Consider the following 15225-nt stretch of genomic DNA (forward strand, 5'->3'; position numbering starts at 1 on the left):
CGTCGCCTCCGAAAATACAGAGGACCTCTTTGGCGACGGTGCTGCTCAAGGAGACGGAGAGTCCGTCCCGTCGAAGGAAGTCAAAGTTGCAGAACAGAAGGAAGACTAACGTCTATGTAATTCATTTGGAGGACAATCCGTCCATTCTCTCTTTTTTTTTTTTATTTTTTTTTTTTATTCACATTTCAAGACAATCCGTCCTTTTTAATTGTATTAAACATTTGCCTTTGGGGCTTTTGGCTTAATGTTCACATATGCTTTTTATAATTGTTTGGTACTCTGTTTAAGGCTCCGTCCTCCTTCTTGAGGAAGGATTTTTGTGAGAATATTTGTTTATCTGTGATACTCCGTCCGCATTGCAGACTTGTTATCTTGTGTTGATTGAGCAATTACATCCGTGAGGTTCGTTATGAGGAACCGTCCACTTTGTGACGTTGTACATCACTTTTTAAATGTAATGCCTATTTAATGGACTTGTAAAAAATTTTAACGTAGTTAGTTGTCCGTCCACTTTTCGTACACGCTCTTCTATTATTTCCGTCCACCTTGGGACTTGAGCATTCGTCCCTGTAAGACGTTAATATCCCTGTAGGACAGTCCGTCCATCTCATGGACTTTATTTCATGTCCGTCCATTTTTTAATTTCCAATCTTTGATCCGTCCACTTTATTTCATGTATTTCAACATCTTAGTGATCCGTCCACTCTGTGGACTTATATTTCATCACCTTAGTGATCCGTCCACTTTGTGGACTTATTTCATCACCTTAGTGATCCGTCCGCTTTGTGGACTTATATTTCATCACCTTAGTGATCCGTCCGCTTTGTGGACTTAAATTTATCACCTTAGTGATCCGTCCGCTCTGTGGACTTATATTTCATCACCTTAGTGATCCGTCCACTCTGTGGACTTATATTTCATCACCTTAGTGATCCGTCCACTTTGTGGACTTATATTTCATCACCTTAGTGATCCGTCCACTTTGTTGAAAGTGATAATCCTCGTAGGCTTATCCGTCCATCTTGTGGACTCAAGTGATCATCCTTTAGAAGGATCCGTCCGTCTTATGGACCTATGTTATTTTGTGGGCAATTGTAATGGCATCCAAGTAGAAGATCAAAGTTAATAGAAATGCGTAAGGGAAAAGTGCCTGCCCCCCCGGGCTTAAAAAGGCACGACAAGATTGTAGCAAAAATAGTTAAACAGTTAAAAGAACAGAAGAACAGCTAATAATGCCAAAAAGTCTTAAAAGAAAAAAAAACTGGTTGTCGTGTCACTATTACTGGTAGTATTTCCTCAAATGCTCGGCATTCCACGGATGCGGTAGCTTTTCTCCGTCTGTTGTCTCCAGGTGGTATGTTCCTTTCCTTTTCCACGACGTAACTCTATAAGGTCCTTCCCAGTTGGGGCCGAGTTTTCCCTGCGTCGGGTCTCTAGTTGCACCCATGACCCTCCTGAGTACGAGGTCTCCTACCTAGAAGTTTCTTTGTCGGACCCGGGAGTTGAAATGCCTGGACATGCGATCCTGGTATCTAGCGATCCTTTGCTCTGCTGTCGACCTGACCTCATCTATAAGGTCCAGCTGTAGCCTCATGGATTCGTCATTCCTGCCCTCGTCGTGGTTGTGAACCCTGTAGCTTGTGAGCCCAACTTCTGCTGGGATGACTGCCTCGCTCCCGTATGTCAATCAAAATGGTGTCTCTCCTGTCGGAGTTCTCGCCGTTGTCCTATATGCCCACAGTATGCTCGGTAACTCTTCTGGCCATATGCCCTTTGCCCCCTCGAGCCGAGTCTTGATAATCTTTAGCAGGGATCGGTTCGTGACCTCAACCTGACCGTTAGCCTGAGGATGGGCGGGTGATGAGTAGTGGTTTTTTATTCCTAGCTGTGTGCAGAAATCCCGGAAGTGGCCGTTGTCGAACTGCCTCCCGTTATCTGAGACAAGAACTCTAGGAATACCAAACCTACATACGATGCTCCGCCAAACAAAGCTTCTAATGTTCTTTTCTGTAATGGTGGCCAAGGCTTCCGCCTCTACCCACTTTGTGAAGTAGTCGATACCCACTACCAAGAACTTCAGCTGCCTTACCGCTGTTGGGAAAGGTCCCATGATATCTAGTCCCCACTGAGCGAACGGCCATGGAGCCGTTATAGGGGTTAGCTCCTCAGCTGGTTGTCCGATGAAATTGCTGAACCTTTGGCATTTGTCTCAGCTTTTAACATAAGACTCGGCATCCTTCTGCATGGTTGGCCAGTAATACCCAGCTCGTACCAGTTTGTGCACTAACGAGCGCGATCCGGAATGGTTCCCACATATTCCTTCGTGTACTTCCCTCATTACGTAGTCTGCCTCTTCAACCCCGAGACATCTTAGATAAGGACGGGAGAAACCTCTCTTGTAAAGAATGTCTTTTATCAAGACGAACCTTGCCGCTTGGACTTTTAGCTTTCTCGCTGCCTCCTTCGCTTCTGGCAATATCCCGTCCTTTAGGTATGAAGTTATCTGCGTAGTCCAGTTTCTTTCGGAGCGTATCTCCTGCATGTTGTCGGGGTCTATTAGCGGAAAGATTTGAACAAAAGAAAGTACATTACCCGGTGTCGTCATGTGTTCTGCTGAAGCGGCTTTGGCTAACCGGTCGGCGAGCTCATTTTCGCCCCTGGGGATCTGAACGAACATTGCTTTTAGCCCATCGACTCTCGCCCTTACTTGATCAAGATATCTCTTCAACCTTTCCCCTTTGCATTCATAATCTCCGTTTACTTGATTGGTCACGATTTGAGAGTCGCAATGTACGACCACACTTTCAGCTCCGGCGGCTTTGGCTAGGTCGAGTCCTGCTGCCACCGCTTCGTATTCTGCTTCGTTGTTGGTAATGGGGAAGTCGAGACGGACCATACATTCAATCTTGTCTCCTTCAGGTGACAGCAATACTATGCCGGCTCCTCCAACTCGCTTATTTGATGATCCGTCGGTGTAGATGTTCCACTGGGGGGGTTCTTCTGCCCCCTTGTCCGCGTCCCGCGTAAACTCTGCTATGAAGTCGGCTATAGCTTGTCCTTTAATGGCCACACGTGGTCGGTACTTGATGTCAAACTCACTCAATTCTATTGCCCACAGCGTCAGTCGACCCGCGGCTTCAGGATTACTCAGTGCCCTTCGCAAGGGCTTGTCGGTCATTACGTTCACGGTATAGGCTTGAAAGTAGGGCTTGAGCTTGCGAGCCGCCGTGACCAACGCAAAAGCGAGTTTCTCCATAGGTTGGTATCTTTCCTCGGCACCGCGGAGCGCCCGGCTGGCGTAGTACACGGGCTTCTGTGCCCTGTCCTCCTCTCTGATTAAGGCAGCGCTGACGGCCACCGGGGAGACAGCCAAATAGAGGAAGAGTTCTTCACCTGGTTGCGAGGGGCTCAGTAGAGGTGGTGAAGATAGATAGGTTTTTAACTCCTCGAAGGCTCGCTGACACTCGTCCGTCCACTCGAATGACTTTTTCAATGTTCGAAAGAAGGGTAAACACTTGTCCGTCGCTCTCGACACGAATCTATTCAATGCCGCTACCTTGCCGTTAAGGCTCTGTACTTCCTTCACGTTTCTCGGGGGGGCCATCTCCATTATGGCTCGGATTTTGTCCGGGTTAGCTTCAATCCCCCTTTGAGATACCATGAATCCTAGGAATTTGCCTGCCGTTACACCGAATGCGCACTTTCCCGGATTGAGTTTCATGTTGTAGGACCGAAGCGTGCCGAATGTTTCCTTGAGATCTTCCAAGTGGTCTTCCTCCTTCCGGCTCTTCACCAGCATGTCGTCGACATAAACTTGGACATTCCTCCCGATTTGCTGTGCGAACATCTTGTTCATTAGTCTCTGGTATGTTGCCCCTGCATTCTTCAGGCCGAATGGCATTACTTTGTAACAGAAGAGTCCTTGACTGGTTACAAACGAAGTCTTCTCCTGATCGTCCTCGTGCATGCGGATCTGGTTATAACCCGAGAAAGCATCCATGAAGCTTAGCAATTGGTGTTGAGCCGTCGAATCTACTAGGATGTCGACCCTTGGAAGGGGATAGCTATCTTTGGGGCATGCTTTGTTAAGATCGGTGAAGTCCACACACATCCGCCATTTGCTGGTCGTTTTCTTCACCATTACCACATTCGCCAGCCAATCGGGGTAGTAGACTTCCCTGATGAAACTTGCCTCTTGGAGTTTGCGGACCTCTTCCGCTATTGCTTGGTCTCGTTCCGGGGCGAATACTCTCTTCTTTTGCCGAACGGGTGGGAACGAGGGCAACACATTCAACCTATGTACCATGACCGAGGGATCGATTCCTGGCATATCGTCATGGCTCCAGGCGAACACATCCTTATTGCTCCTCAAGAAAGCTACGAGCTCTTGACGGATTGCGGGTTTTGCAAGCGTTCCGATCTTGGTGGTTCGATCTGGATTGGAACTGTCGAGAGTTATCTCCTCTAGCTTCTCTGTGGGTTCCGCCGTCGTTCGGTGTTCTTCTATGTTCAAGGCCTGGATCTGGTCTTCCACCTCCATCATAGCTACGTAGCATTCTCGTGCGGCAATTTGACTTCCGCGTAGCTCTCCTACCCCATACTCCGTTGGGAACTTGATCATCAGGTGGTAAGTTGATGTTGCCGCCTTCCACGAGTTGAGCGTGGGTCGTCCAATAATAGCATTGTAGGCTGACGAGCAATCGACCACCAAGAATGTTACGTCCTTGGTGATTTGTTGGGGGTAATCTCCTACTGTCACCGATAACGTGACTGCGCCCAAAGGGAATATTCTACTCCCTCCAAATCCAACGAGCGGGGCGTTTGTCGGTATTAGCTGCTCCTTGTCAATCCTCATTTGTTGGAACGCCGGATAATACAAGATGTCGGCCGAACTACCGTTGTCGACCAACACTCGGTGGATATTGTAGTCGCCTGCCCGCAAGGTGACAACGAGGGCATCGTCGTGTGGATGGTGTAGGTGCCGTGCATCCTCTTCCGAGAACCCGATAATGGGGCCTTCCCTTCTTGCTATCTTTGGTACTGTACCCGCCAACTGGACATTCTGTACCATCCGAAGGTATGTTTTGCGAGCCTTTTTTGACGATCCGGCCGCACCTGTTCCTCCAATTATCATCCTTATGTCCCCTAATGGGGGCCTGGGTCGCTCGTTTTCTCGACGGGGGTGTTGTTCTTGTGGGGGTTGATCCGTTCTCTCTTTACTGACGAACTTCTTCAGCTTCCCTTGTCGGATAAGGGTTTCGATTTGCTGCTTCAAGTCGTAGCAATCGGCCGTGTCGTGCCCATGGTCACGGTGGAAGCGGCAATATTTGTCTCTGGACCTTTTGTTGGGATCACTCTTCAGCTTTCCCGGAAACGTCAGGGATCCTTCGTCCTTAATCTGCATTAGGACTTGGTCTATCGGAGCGGTCAACGGAGTGAAACTTGTGAACCTTCCGCCCATTGGTTTTGGACGTCTCTCCTCCCTCCGATCTCCCATCCGTCCTTTCTTCCGCCCCTGGTCCTGTCGGGGGTCCTCTTGTCTGTCTCTTTTCTTGGGTCTGTCTTCTCGGGCTAATAGTGCGTCTTCAGCGTTCATATACTTGGTGGCCCTGTAAAGCACCTCTGACATGGTCTTTGGGTCGTTTTTGTATAGGGAGAACAAAAACTTACCCCCCTTCAGCCCGTTCGTGAACGCTGCCACCAATATCTTGTCGTCGGCTTCGTCGATCGAGAGCGCTTCTTTATTGAAGCGTGATATGTAGGCCCGCAACGTCTCCTCCTCTCTCTGCTTGATATTCATTAAACAAGCCGTGGATTTCTTATACCGATGTCCTCCGATGAAGTGCGTAGTGAACTGAGCGCTCAGCTCCTTGAAGGTGCCGATGGAGTTCGGTGTTAGCCGGCTGAACCAAATCCTTGCTGCGCCCTTCAGGGTTGTAGGGAATGCCCTACACATAATTGCGTCTGCCACTCCCTGAAGGTGCATCAGGGTCTTGAAGGTCTCTAGGTGATCGAGAGGGTCCTTGACTCCGTCATAACTGTCCATACTCGGCATGCGGAACTTACTCGGCAGGGGGAAGGAATTGACGGACGCCGTGAATGGCGAGTCAGTCCGGTTGACAAGGTCGTCAAGATCACTGGACACTCAGCCCTTGAGGGCGTTCATCAGTATTTCCATCTGTTCCTTCATCGCCTGCATCTTCGCGATGATGGGTTGTGGAGATGTATCCGTCACTGAAGGGATGCTAACGTCCCGTCGCACTTGTTTGCTCGTGGCGTTACTCTCCTGTGGTCCGTCATTATTTCTCCTTTCCTCACTGTTCCCTTCTTGATCTTCTCCTTGGCTATTCACCGCCGCACTCTTTTGATTCAGCTGCTCTACCAGGTCGTGGTTTTGTTTGGTGAGGCGCTCCACGGCTGCGGCGAGCGTCTTGACCTGTCTCTCAAGGGCAGTCGTGGGGGCTTCTTCTTGGACGTCATTTGTGGTTGCCATCGAGCGTGTGAGTACCATGTAACTCTTTTGTCTAGGAAGCGATAATGTTACCGTACCACGTCCCCACAGACGGCGCCAACTGATGACGTCGAAAATCGTCACCAATGGGTCACACCGTACTCGCGACTCGAATCGAACTTGCACGACGAAACAATCGAAAGAATCCTTCAGAGAGCATCGGTGTGGTGCCGGCCAAAGGCTCTCCGACGGTCAAGTTAGAATTCCTCTGTTTTTACTTAGTGCGTTAGAGAGGGTTCATTAAAGCGTACCTCGATTTCTGTGGGTATTAGGCCTTTTATAGTGATAAAGGGTTGACTTTTCCTTTTTGGTTTCCACATCTTTTCAATGTGGGACTCTACTCCCAATTCTTCTAAGCGTGGTGAGCAAGGATTCCCATTTCCGGATCCTAGGGTTTTTCTAGGCTATGGACGTTTCGGATCATGGGCCCTTACTGTGTCAGTCAGTGATGGGCCTTCAAAGCTGGGACCATCTTCACACAGGCCCAAGAGACCCAATCCGTCAGGCCCATTAAGGTAAGCCCGTCAGGCCCAATATTTTATCATCTTCAATTATTATTCTTATTATTATTTTTGGTTCGGTAATAGTCACATTTGGCCCTTCACCAACCTCCCTTTTTCGTAACACGTGCTCTCAGCGTGGCCACTAATGCAAAATCGCTATAAATACCAAGCAAAGCCTTCCCATTATTCCATACTATCATAAACCAAACACATTTCAAGTTTCAACCCTATAACTCTCAGCTCTCATCACATCAAAAATGGCTCCTGTTTCCTCAAAAATTGGCATAATAGGAGCTGGTGTTAGTGGCTTAGCAGCCGCTAAACAACTAGCCCACCACAACCCTTTAGTCTTTGAAGCCTCTGACTCTATTGGTGGGGTCTGGAGGCATTGTTCTTATAGTTCCACAAAGCTTCAGTCCCTTCGTTGTGATTATGAGTTTTCTGATTTCCCTTGGCCTGATAGGGATAGCACAAGTTTTCCATCTTATACTGAGATATTGGAATACTTAACATCTTATGCTAACCACTTTGATGTCCTCAAGTTTGTGAGGTTCAACTCAAAAGTGGTGGAGATTAGGTTTTTTGGTGATAGGGAAGCCACTGATCTCACTGGGAAACCTGGGGACTATCCTACTATATTGCCTGGACACCCTGTTTGGGAGGTTGCTGTGCAAAGCAACCATTCAAATACCATTGAGGTCGTTACCCTTTTGTTTTTCTTTAACTAATAAAAAATATATGGCTACGAGGGTTTTACTAGCTAGGGTTCCAAAGGAAAAAGAACATGATTTTCTTATTTCTTTCTTTGTGTATTTCCTTTCATTTACTCCGTATTTTCCTATCTATTTAGAACCTACATACTCCCATCTTTCCTAGTTTCTAATCTCTCTTTTTTTTTTCTTTATATATATATATATATATATATATATAAATCCTAGCTGGCCTCCAAGAAAAAATTTGACACCTGTAGTTTGGCCTATGTCAACCTTCAAAGTCTTATATATTTTGCGACAAGCGGGATATATAATTTGTTGATAATGAGTAAAAATCAATTGTTTCAATATGAGCGTTTAACTTTATGCTTTAGCAATTTTTGTTTGTCAAAAATCTCTTTTGTTTCAATATGAGCGTTCAACTTTATGCTTTAGCAATCTTTGCTTGTCAAAAATCTTTTCTTTTTTTTTGAGTAATCAATGTTTAAAATGAACCAAAATATATCAAACACACATGGGTAGGCTATAAATATATAATTTTTGTGTGATCCTTTGGTCCACCGATTGTATAGTTGGCAATACGAGGAATCTTATAATGAAACTTCCTATAAGTATATTACCTAGAAATTAAGGTCAAACGTCTATGTATATACGATCGTTAGTATTATCTTTACATCTACCTAGTATTTTGGTGATTAGATTATTATTATTATTATTGACTTGTGTAAATTTATTCGATTCATTTCAGTGGTATGCCTTCGAGTTTCTTGTGGTTTGCATTGGAAAATATGGAGATGTACCTAAAATCCCAGAATTTCCACGAAACAAAGGCCCTGAAATATTTCAGGGTCAGGTCTTGCATACCATTGATTACTGCAAACTTCAAAAGGAAGAGACTTCACAACTACTTAAGGGGAAGAAGGTTGCAGTCATTGGTTTCAAGAAATCAGCTATTGATTTAGCACTCGAGTGCGCAGAGGAGAACCAAGGTATAAAGATCTCTCTCTCTCTCTCTCTCTCTCTCTCTCTCTATATATATATATATAAAGGTTTTATACATCTTATAATAGGGAATTCGTTCATTTATTTCGCTCACAAAATATTGTTGGATCCCTATCCTAAAGAAAGAAACAAGTTCAGTGATGTGTAGTCATCATGCTCCAATTCAATTGTCATCACCTTGTTAAGTGACCTATCAAAAATTTTTTTTCTTATTATTAGCTTAATTTGTTTTTTTTTTAATTATTTTTTTATAGGTAGTATAGTTTATTTCTAACAAGCACAATCAATGGGATGGTTGATGGGTTATACAGCTAATAGCGGCTAGTAATTTATGATTTTCAAACTCTGTTAGTCTTTGTATCAAAATTCTCACATTTTCCACAAGTGTGGAAGATAAAGTGAAGAGTTGAATTATTAGGAATCAATACTGCAGGAGTTGTGAATTTTTTACAGACAAAGTGTACGTAGAAGATGAAGTCAAAAGTGGAGTCAATTTTTAATGAAGTAATAAGTAATATCCTATAAGGACGTAGTGTAAAATCTAAGTCTTACACCTCCAATTCCAAATTATCACATCATCACATTACATATTAAAGAATAGACATAACCATACTTAATAAATTTTAATACTTATTTGAAAATACAACTTAACTATGAGTTTATTGAGATATTATTATGTGTAGTAAGATGTATTGAGTTTTAAGTAAAAAATTGATGTGATAATCTCTTATTGGATAGTGTAAAATATGAATTTTATATTTCATCCGTACAAATTAGACTCATATATATATATATATATATATATATAAAAGATTGAATAAATATGCTCCTAAGTGCATCAAGTTTGTCGTTTTCCCTTTGTTTCCGTAACTTGCAATTACCCATTTTGGATAAAGTTGATTGTTTAGGGACTTCTGCTCGCCAATTACCTCTTGATTCAGTAGACTTTTTGCTCTTTAATTGAAACATAGAATCAATTTGGTCCAAAAGACAATGGTGAATGTAGTGCAATTTAATTATTTCTTATTTTTCACGTTATGTTGTTGGAATTTGCATGGTTTGGGTTTCACACAATCAAGACGCATTTGACTTGTTGACTTTACACGTTTGTACTTTTTAGACGATTCCAAAACACATGCATTAGAATTCCGCGCATCTTCTGTACATTATGAGCAAAAGAAAAGACTTAAGTTTCAACTTTCAACAACGCCCACTGAAGCAACGGGTGTCATTATATGATTATGATATGTCTGCTCCGTATTGGGCCAGTCTTGGAAAATTCTTGACACCGATATGTTTCCCTTTAATTGATGTCAACAATTTTTCAATGGAAATTTTGAGATGCATTAAATGTTCAAGAAAATAACTTTTGTTCCTGTTTTACTTTCAAAATTAAAAAGTACGAAGAAAATTTCTTTTTCTTTTTCTTTTTTTAAATAATTCAAATGTTAGGGTGGAGGATTTGAACTTCTTGACTTCTTCCACCTCATTTTATTTTTAGAAAGGTTTAGAGACAACTATTATGTCACAATTTTGATATGACCAACCACGAGTATGGTTTTAAAAATTGAACCGTTCAATGAATCGTTTTTGCACTTAATATTTGGTTTGTGACCAGTTTTGACCAATTTTGGATAATTTTACTGGATCGAATTGGTATCCAATTCCTAGTTGAATCGACTCTACCAATTGGTTTGGTTTGGTTTTTAAACTATGACTATGAGTAAGGGATAAAAAGTTATGGATTCATATAAAAATTATTGTCTATTACTCATAGCCACTTTAACAAATTGTGACAAATGTTGTGTAAAAAAAAAAAAAAAAATTGTAAAATCGAAATGCCATATGTCATTCCTTTGTATTTGCTAAAAAATAGTGATATTAAGAGTATTATAAATTTATTATATAAGTGTTAAAAACTGTAAAACTTGATAATAATTTTAGTATTTTCACATTAAAATGATGGAAAACTCTCTACAAATTCCGAGAAAAGCTAAACCTTTGTCAATCCCTTTAGGAGAACAATTCATATATTCTTTTTTTATTTCAAAGAAATTTGGATAATTTCTTAGGTGATTGGCTATTTAGATTGCATTATGAGATGAGCAATATTTTGATGTTTTGCAGGACCAGAAGGACAACCTTGCACCGTGGTGGTAAGGACTTTGCACTGGACAGTTCCCCATTACTGGATTTGGGGTTTGCCATTTTACATGTTTTACTCAACAAGATCCTCTCAGTTCCTCCATGAAAAGCCCAACCAAAGCTTTCTCAGAACTCTTCTTTGCCTTCTTTTATCTCCAATGGTAATTGATCAATATTAATTTTTACTGTATGCACTTAAAAATTAACTTTTAGTCTGGTAGATGAGTAGAGTGCCAATGTTAATAAGTTGTTTTATATAATGATCTATGACAGAGGCGAGGAGCTTCAAAATTTATCGAGTCCTATTTGCTGTGGAAACTTCCTCTGCAGAAGTATGGATTAAAACCAGACCACCCTTTTGAAGAAGACTATGCATCTTGTCAGATGGCTATCATGCCAGAGAATTTCTTCTCCGAGGCTGATAAGGGAAAGATTCTCTTTAAAAGAGCATCAAATTGGTGGTTCTCAAAGGAAGGAATTGAATTTGATGATAACACCAAACTGGAGGCTGATGTTGTTGTTCTTGCAACTGGTTACGATGGGAAGAAAAAGCTCAAAGCTATCTTACCAGAGCCTTTCCGTACTTTGTTAGAGTATCCTTCTGGTATCATGCCCTTGTATAGGTAATTAACAATTCTACTCTTAAAATTGTAATCATTGCTTCTAAACTGTAACATGGTCAAAATGTACTTCAATCCCCTCTTCCAAACCCCACAAAAGTAAAAGTTTTATGCACTAAATACGACCTTTTAATAATGATGTAATTCTCTTCTTTTTCTTTTTTTAATTGCAGGGGCACAATCCATCCACTAGTTCCGAACATCGCATTTGTAGGTTACCTTGAGAGTGTTACAAACCTTCATACATCGGAGCTGCGTTCCATATGGCTAGCTCGCCTCGTAGATGAGAAATTCAAGCTCCCTAGTGTTGAGAAGATGATTGAACAGACAACCAAAGAAATGGCAGTCTCCAAGAAGACAACCAGGTTCTACAAGAGGCACTGCATTTCTACCTTCAGCATTAACCACAGTGATGAAATATGTGAAGAGATGGGATGGAATTCTTGGAGGAAGAAGAATTGGATTTCAGAAGCATTTAGCCCCTATGGTAGTCAAGACTATATATGAGAGGAATAAAGGAAGCGGCGATAATAGAGCAAATTGTTGTCCTTCATTACTTGCTAAGAGGTTTCTCCTTTCTAGTGTAGAATAATCTATAGTTTATAACCATAAAAGGGGAAACTAATTAAACATAATATATATGTATTATCAAAAAAAAAATTGTAGCATGTAAAGGAGGTTTCTATGTTTGAATAAACAATATTTCTTCGATCTACCAAAAATAAAAAATATTTCTACTTACATTGTTCAGAAAATTGGAGTATAAGAGCAATACTGAACAAGGACCACTTAAAGGACCTTCCAAAAGCATTTAATATCTCAATAGGGGGTACACCTCTTGGCACCAAGAATCAATCAGGTCATGTTGCCATGTGTCGTTTGACTTGCATTTTATTTATTTTGTTGCTTGAATACAAGAAATTTTTATCCATGTGTGGTTTGACTTGAATACCACCCTATGGGGCATAGCAAATATGTTTGTCCCTATGTCAAATTGAGGGGCTGACACACCAAATAACCCCCACAAAGCTTGCACGGTTGGCTACATTATTAATTGAACCCAGAATTGCCCCATGCAAATGCGAAAACAACTGAAACCTCACTAGTAAATAAACTTCATACTTGATTTTTTTTCATTCCTCGAAAAGGTCAAAATAATTTGATGTTTTTCTAGAGCAGAAATGATGATCATCACCTCCTCTACAGGTGGAATGAAGGGTCCAAATTACCTGGCTAATATCTAAAAGTAATAACAAATTAAGCACTTTGTCTAACTCCAATAGACGGTAGAGGTACAAAAATAGAAGAATAGAAGAAGTTAGAAGAGGCTCAAACTCAAAGGCTTTGAAGTAGCTTTAAAGTCTCATCAATTTGCCTTATGGGTTGGAACTGATTGTTGTAGATTTGTTGAACCACCCCATTCTTCTCAAGAACATAAATCTGTCTTCCAGGCAGTGCTCCAAGCAGCATTCCCCAATCTTTCCTCACCCTATTCCTCTTGTCACTTAGCAGCACTTGGAACTTATGAACTTGGCTTGGATAACACTTGTTGGACTACAAGCAAATGCCACTTTATCTCAAAACCAATTGAAGATGAGAGAGACACTCAAATTTTTAATAGCATTTGACACGCATCACGCGAGCCTATTTTTAGAATAGTTGTAGTGAGCCAAATTATGATCGTCTAACATCCTTTATAAGGAGAATTATGGTTGGAATCCCCCTCTCCCACTTATTAGAACAATTGAATTATAAAATAAAATTTTAAAAAAATCACAAAAACTCATGGGTAATTATAATAGGTAGGATGATCAGGTATCTTTTCAAAAAGATTAGCCTTGAAATTGCAAAAGCTTAATTAGGAAATTTTATAAGTATCTATGATCTAAAAGATTACATCCATTAAAAAAAATGAACTAGCTTCTACATGATTAATAACCAAATTACATTTTGAAAAAAGAATTGATAATTTATACAATATCGCAACATAACTAGAGGTAGTTAGTGTCCATTCCGTCTATTGCTAGCTCATCCATTACATGCCTAATAAGTAAGAGGACCTTGCATAAAGCATACAAATAATTCGGGGGCAAGACAAATAAAATCAAATACAGAGCTACCATGTCACAAAATAAAAGAGTTATAATTAATTGGAGTTACTTGGGAAATGTACAACTACATTTAAGGAGCCTATTCTTGGAGCTGTCCAAAACATGGTAGTAAATTGTGCTGAACACGACATTAAACATGTTTCAAAGAAGTTGTAACACAATATTCTTCGCATGTACCAGAAACTTAAAAAAAAATCAATACGAAAATATTCCTCTAGTGTTAAATATAAAGCTATCCTATATTGCAAAGTTTCTGTACTACCTTGTGACTTGTGAGATGATGGATCATTACTGCCAATCCCAACAACCTGAGCTCCTGCTTTCTCAAATTTCTCTTGGAATCCCTGAAAGCACAAACCTGTCAGAGTATGAATATATAATAGTTATCTTATCTGTTAGTGCCTGCATAACCTAAAGGCTCTCTTTAATTGGGTGACGACTATGTCTATGTGAATCTATTCGGCTATTCCCATAAAACTTTGATCATTGCGTGTAGTACTAATAACTCTAGCTAGCAAGAAATGTAAAGCTTGACGACGGGGTTTTTTGGTTGAGAGTAAAGCTTGATGATTTTGTTTGGGCTTGAAAAATGGGGTTATTGAGTATGGCCAAGTGTGTGTGTATGGCCAAATTCAGAACGTTGACAAGATCGTTTATTCTTTTAAGTTATATGATGAATTGATGATCAAATTTTATATAAAGTTTTTCCAACTTTTGAAGTTTCAAAATATGAAATCCATCTGAACTATCGTAGGGAAGTCATGACTGATTTGAATGCCTACTGTAAGTTTGGTGCTCCTTAATTTTTTCTTTTGGTCCAGTTGGTGCTCCCAAGTTGCTTTTATCAATTTACAATAACTTTGAGAAACCTGTTGGCCAATCTGTGATTCATACTTTGTGCACATTCCTTGGCCAAACTGTTCCAAGGTTGGTTTCAAGGTAAAAATTAAAAATTGAAGAGCCAAATTGAGCAACTAGTCTTGGCATTGGAGAGTTTGATATGAGCTTATGATTTTTTTTTTTTTTCCTTAAAATTCTTTGCCAAATATCATCCATTTCTTTCATTTATAACACTAAAGATGATACCTTCTTCCATTGAATTTGCTAGGGTTTAGACCCCAATTATCACCAAAATAACCAAATTTTAACTAATTAATTAATTAATTAATTATGATATTGATTAAAATGATTAAAACATCAAACAAGCAAAGATCACATAAATATCAAGAATAGTAACCTACAAAAACTTATGAAATTGTGGTTTCATAGTAAAAAAAAACCTAGGTAGGATTTAACCTAAACAATGCTCAAAGCAATATTTCACTAATAGAATTGAAGTTAATTTGTACAATAGACTAAACTCTAAATCTACTGCTACCTTATATAATATTCACTAGTCGTGATCACATGCAGCACCAAATCCACATACTCTTCTATTGTGAAACTATTGCACACAAACTCTAATGTTTATGACTTTGAGATCTCCATATGACTCGTCTTGTATATGAGAAATTCAAGCTCCCAAGTGTTGAGAAGATGATTGAACAGACAACCAAAGAAATGGAAGTCACCAAGAGGACAACTAGGTTCTACAAGAGGCACTGCATTTCTACCTTTAGC

General features: G+C 40.8%; 1 protein-coding gene across 1 annotated transcript; it reads left to right on the plus strand.

The window, feature by feature from the left end:
• Positions 1 to 7224: 7224 nt before the first annotated feature.
• Positions 7225 to 12021, plus strand: LOC126706596 (probable flavin-containing monooxygenase 1). The gene is made up of 5 exons (XM_050406133.1): positions 7225 to 7712; positions 8476 to 8716; positions 10857 to 11035; positions 11148 to 11497; positions 11668 to 12021. The coding sequence occupies exons 1-5, from the start codon at positions 7272 to 7274 to the stop codon at positions 11999 to 12001; spliced, it is 1545 nt and encodes a 514-aa protein (XP_050262090.1). The 5' UTR covers positions 7225 to 7271; the 3' UTR covers positions 12002 to 12021.
• Positions 12022 to 15225: the final 3204 nt, after the last annotated feature.

Source organism: Quercus robur, chromosome 11 (genome assembly GCF_932294415.1).
Source record: "Quercus robur chromosome 11, dhQueRobu3.1, whole genome shotgun sequence".
NCBI lineage: Eukaryota > Viridiplantae > Streptophyta > Magnoliopsida > Fagales > Fagaceae > Quercus > Quercus robur.

What these genes read in the sequence shown, in the direction of transcription:
- LOC126706596 (XM_050406133.1), top strand. Translation starts at nt 7,272, where the DNA reads ATGGCTCCTGTTTCCTCAAAAATTGGCATAATAGGAGCTGGTGTTAGT. An exon ending in ACCATTCAAATACCATTGAG is followed by an intron (nt 7,713 to 8,475) that starts GTCGTTACCCTT and finishes GATTCATTTCAG; the next exon opens with TGGTATGCCTTCGAGTTTCT. An exon ending in GCCTTCTTTTATCTCCAATG is followed by an intron (nt 11,036 to 11,147) that starts GTAATTGATCAA and finishes GATCTATGACAG; the next exon opens with AGGCGAGGAGCTTCAAAATT.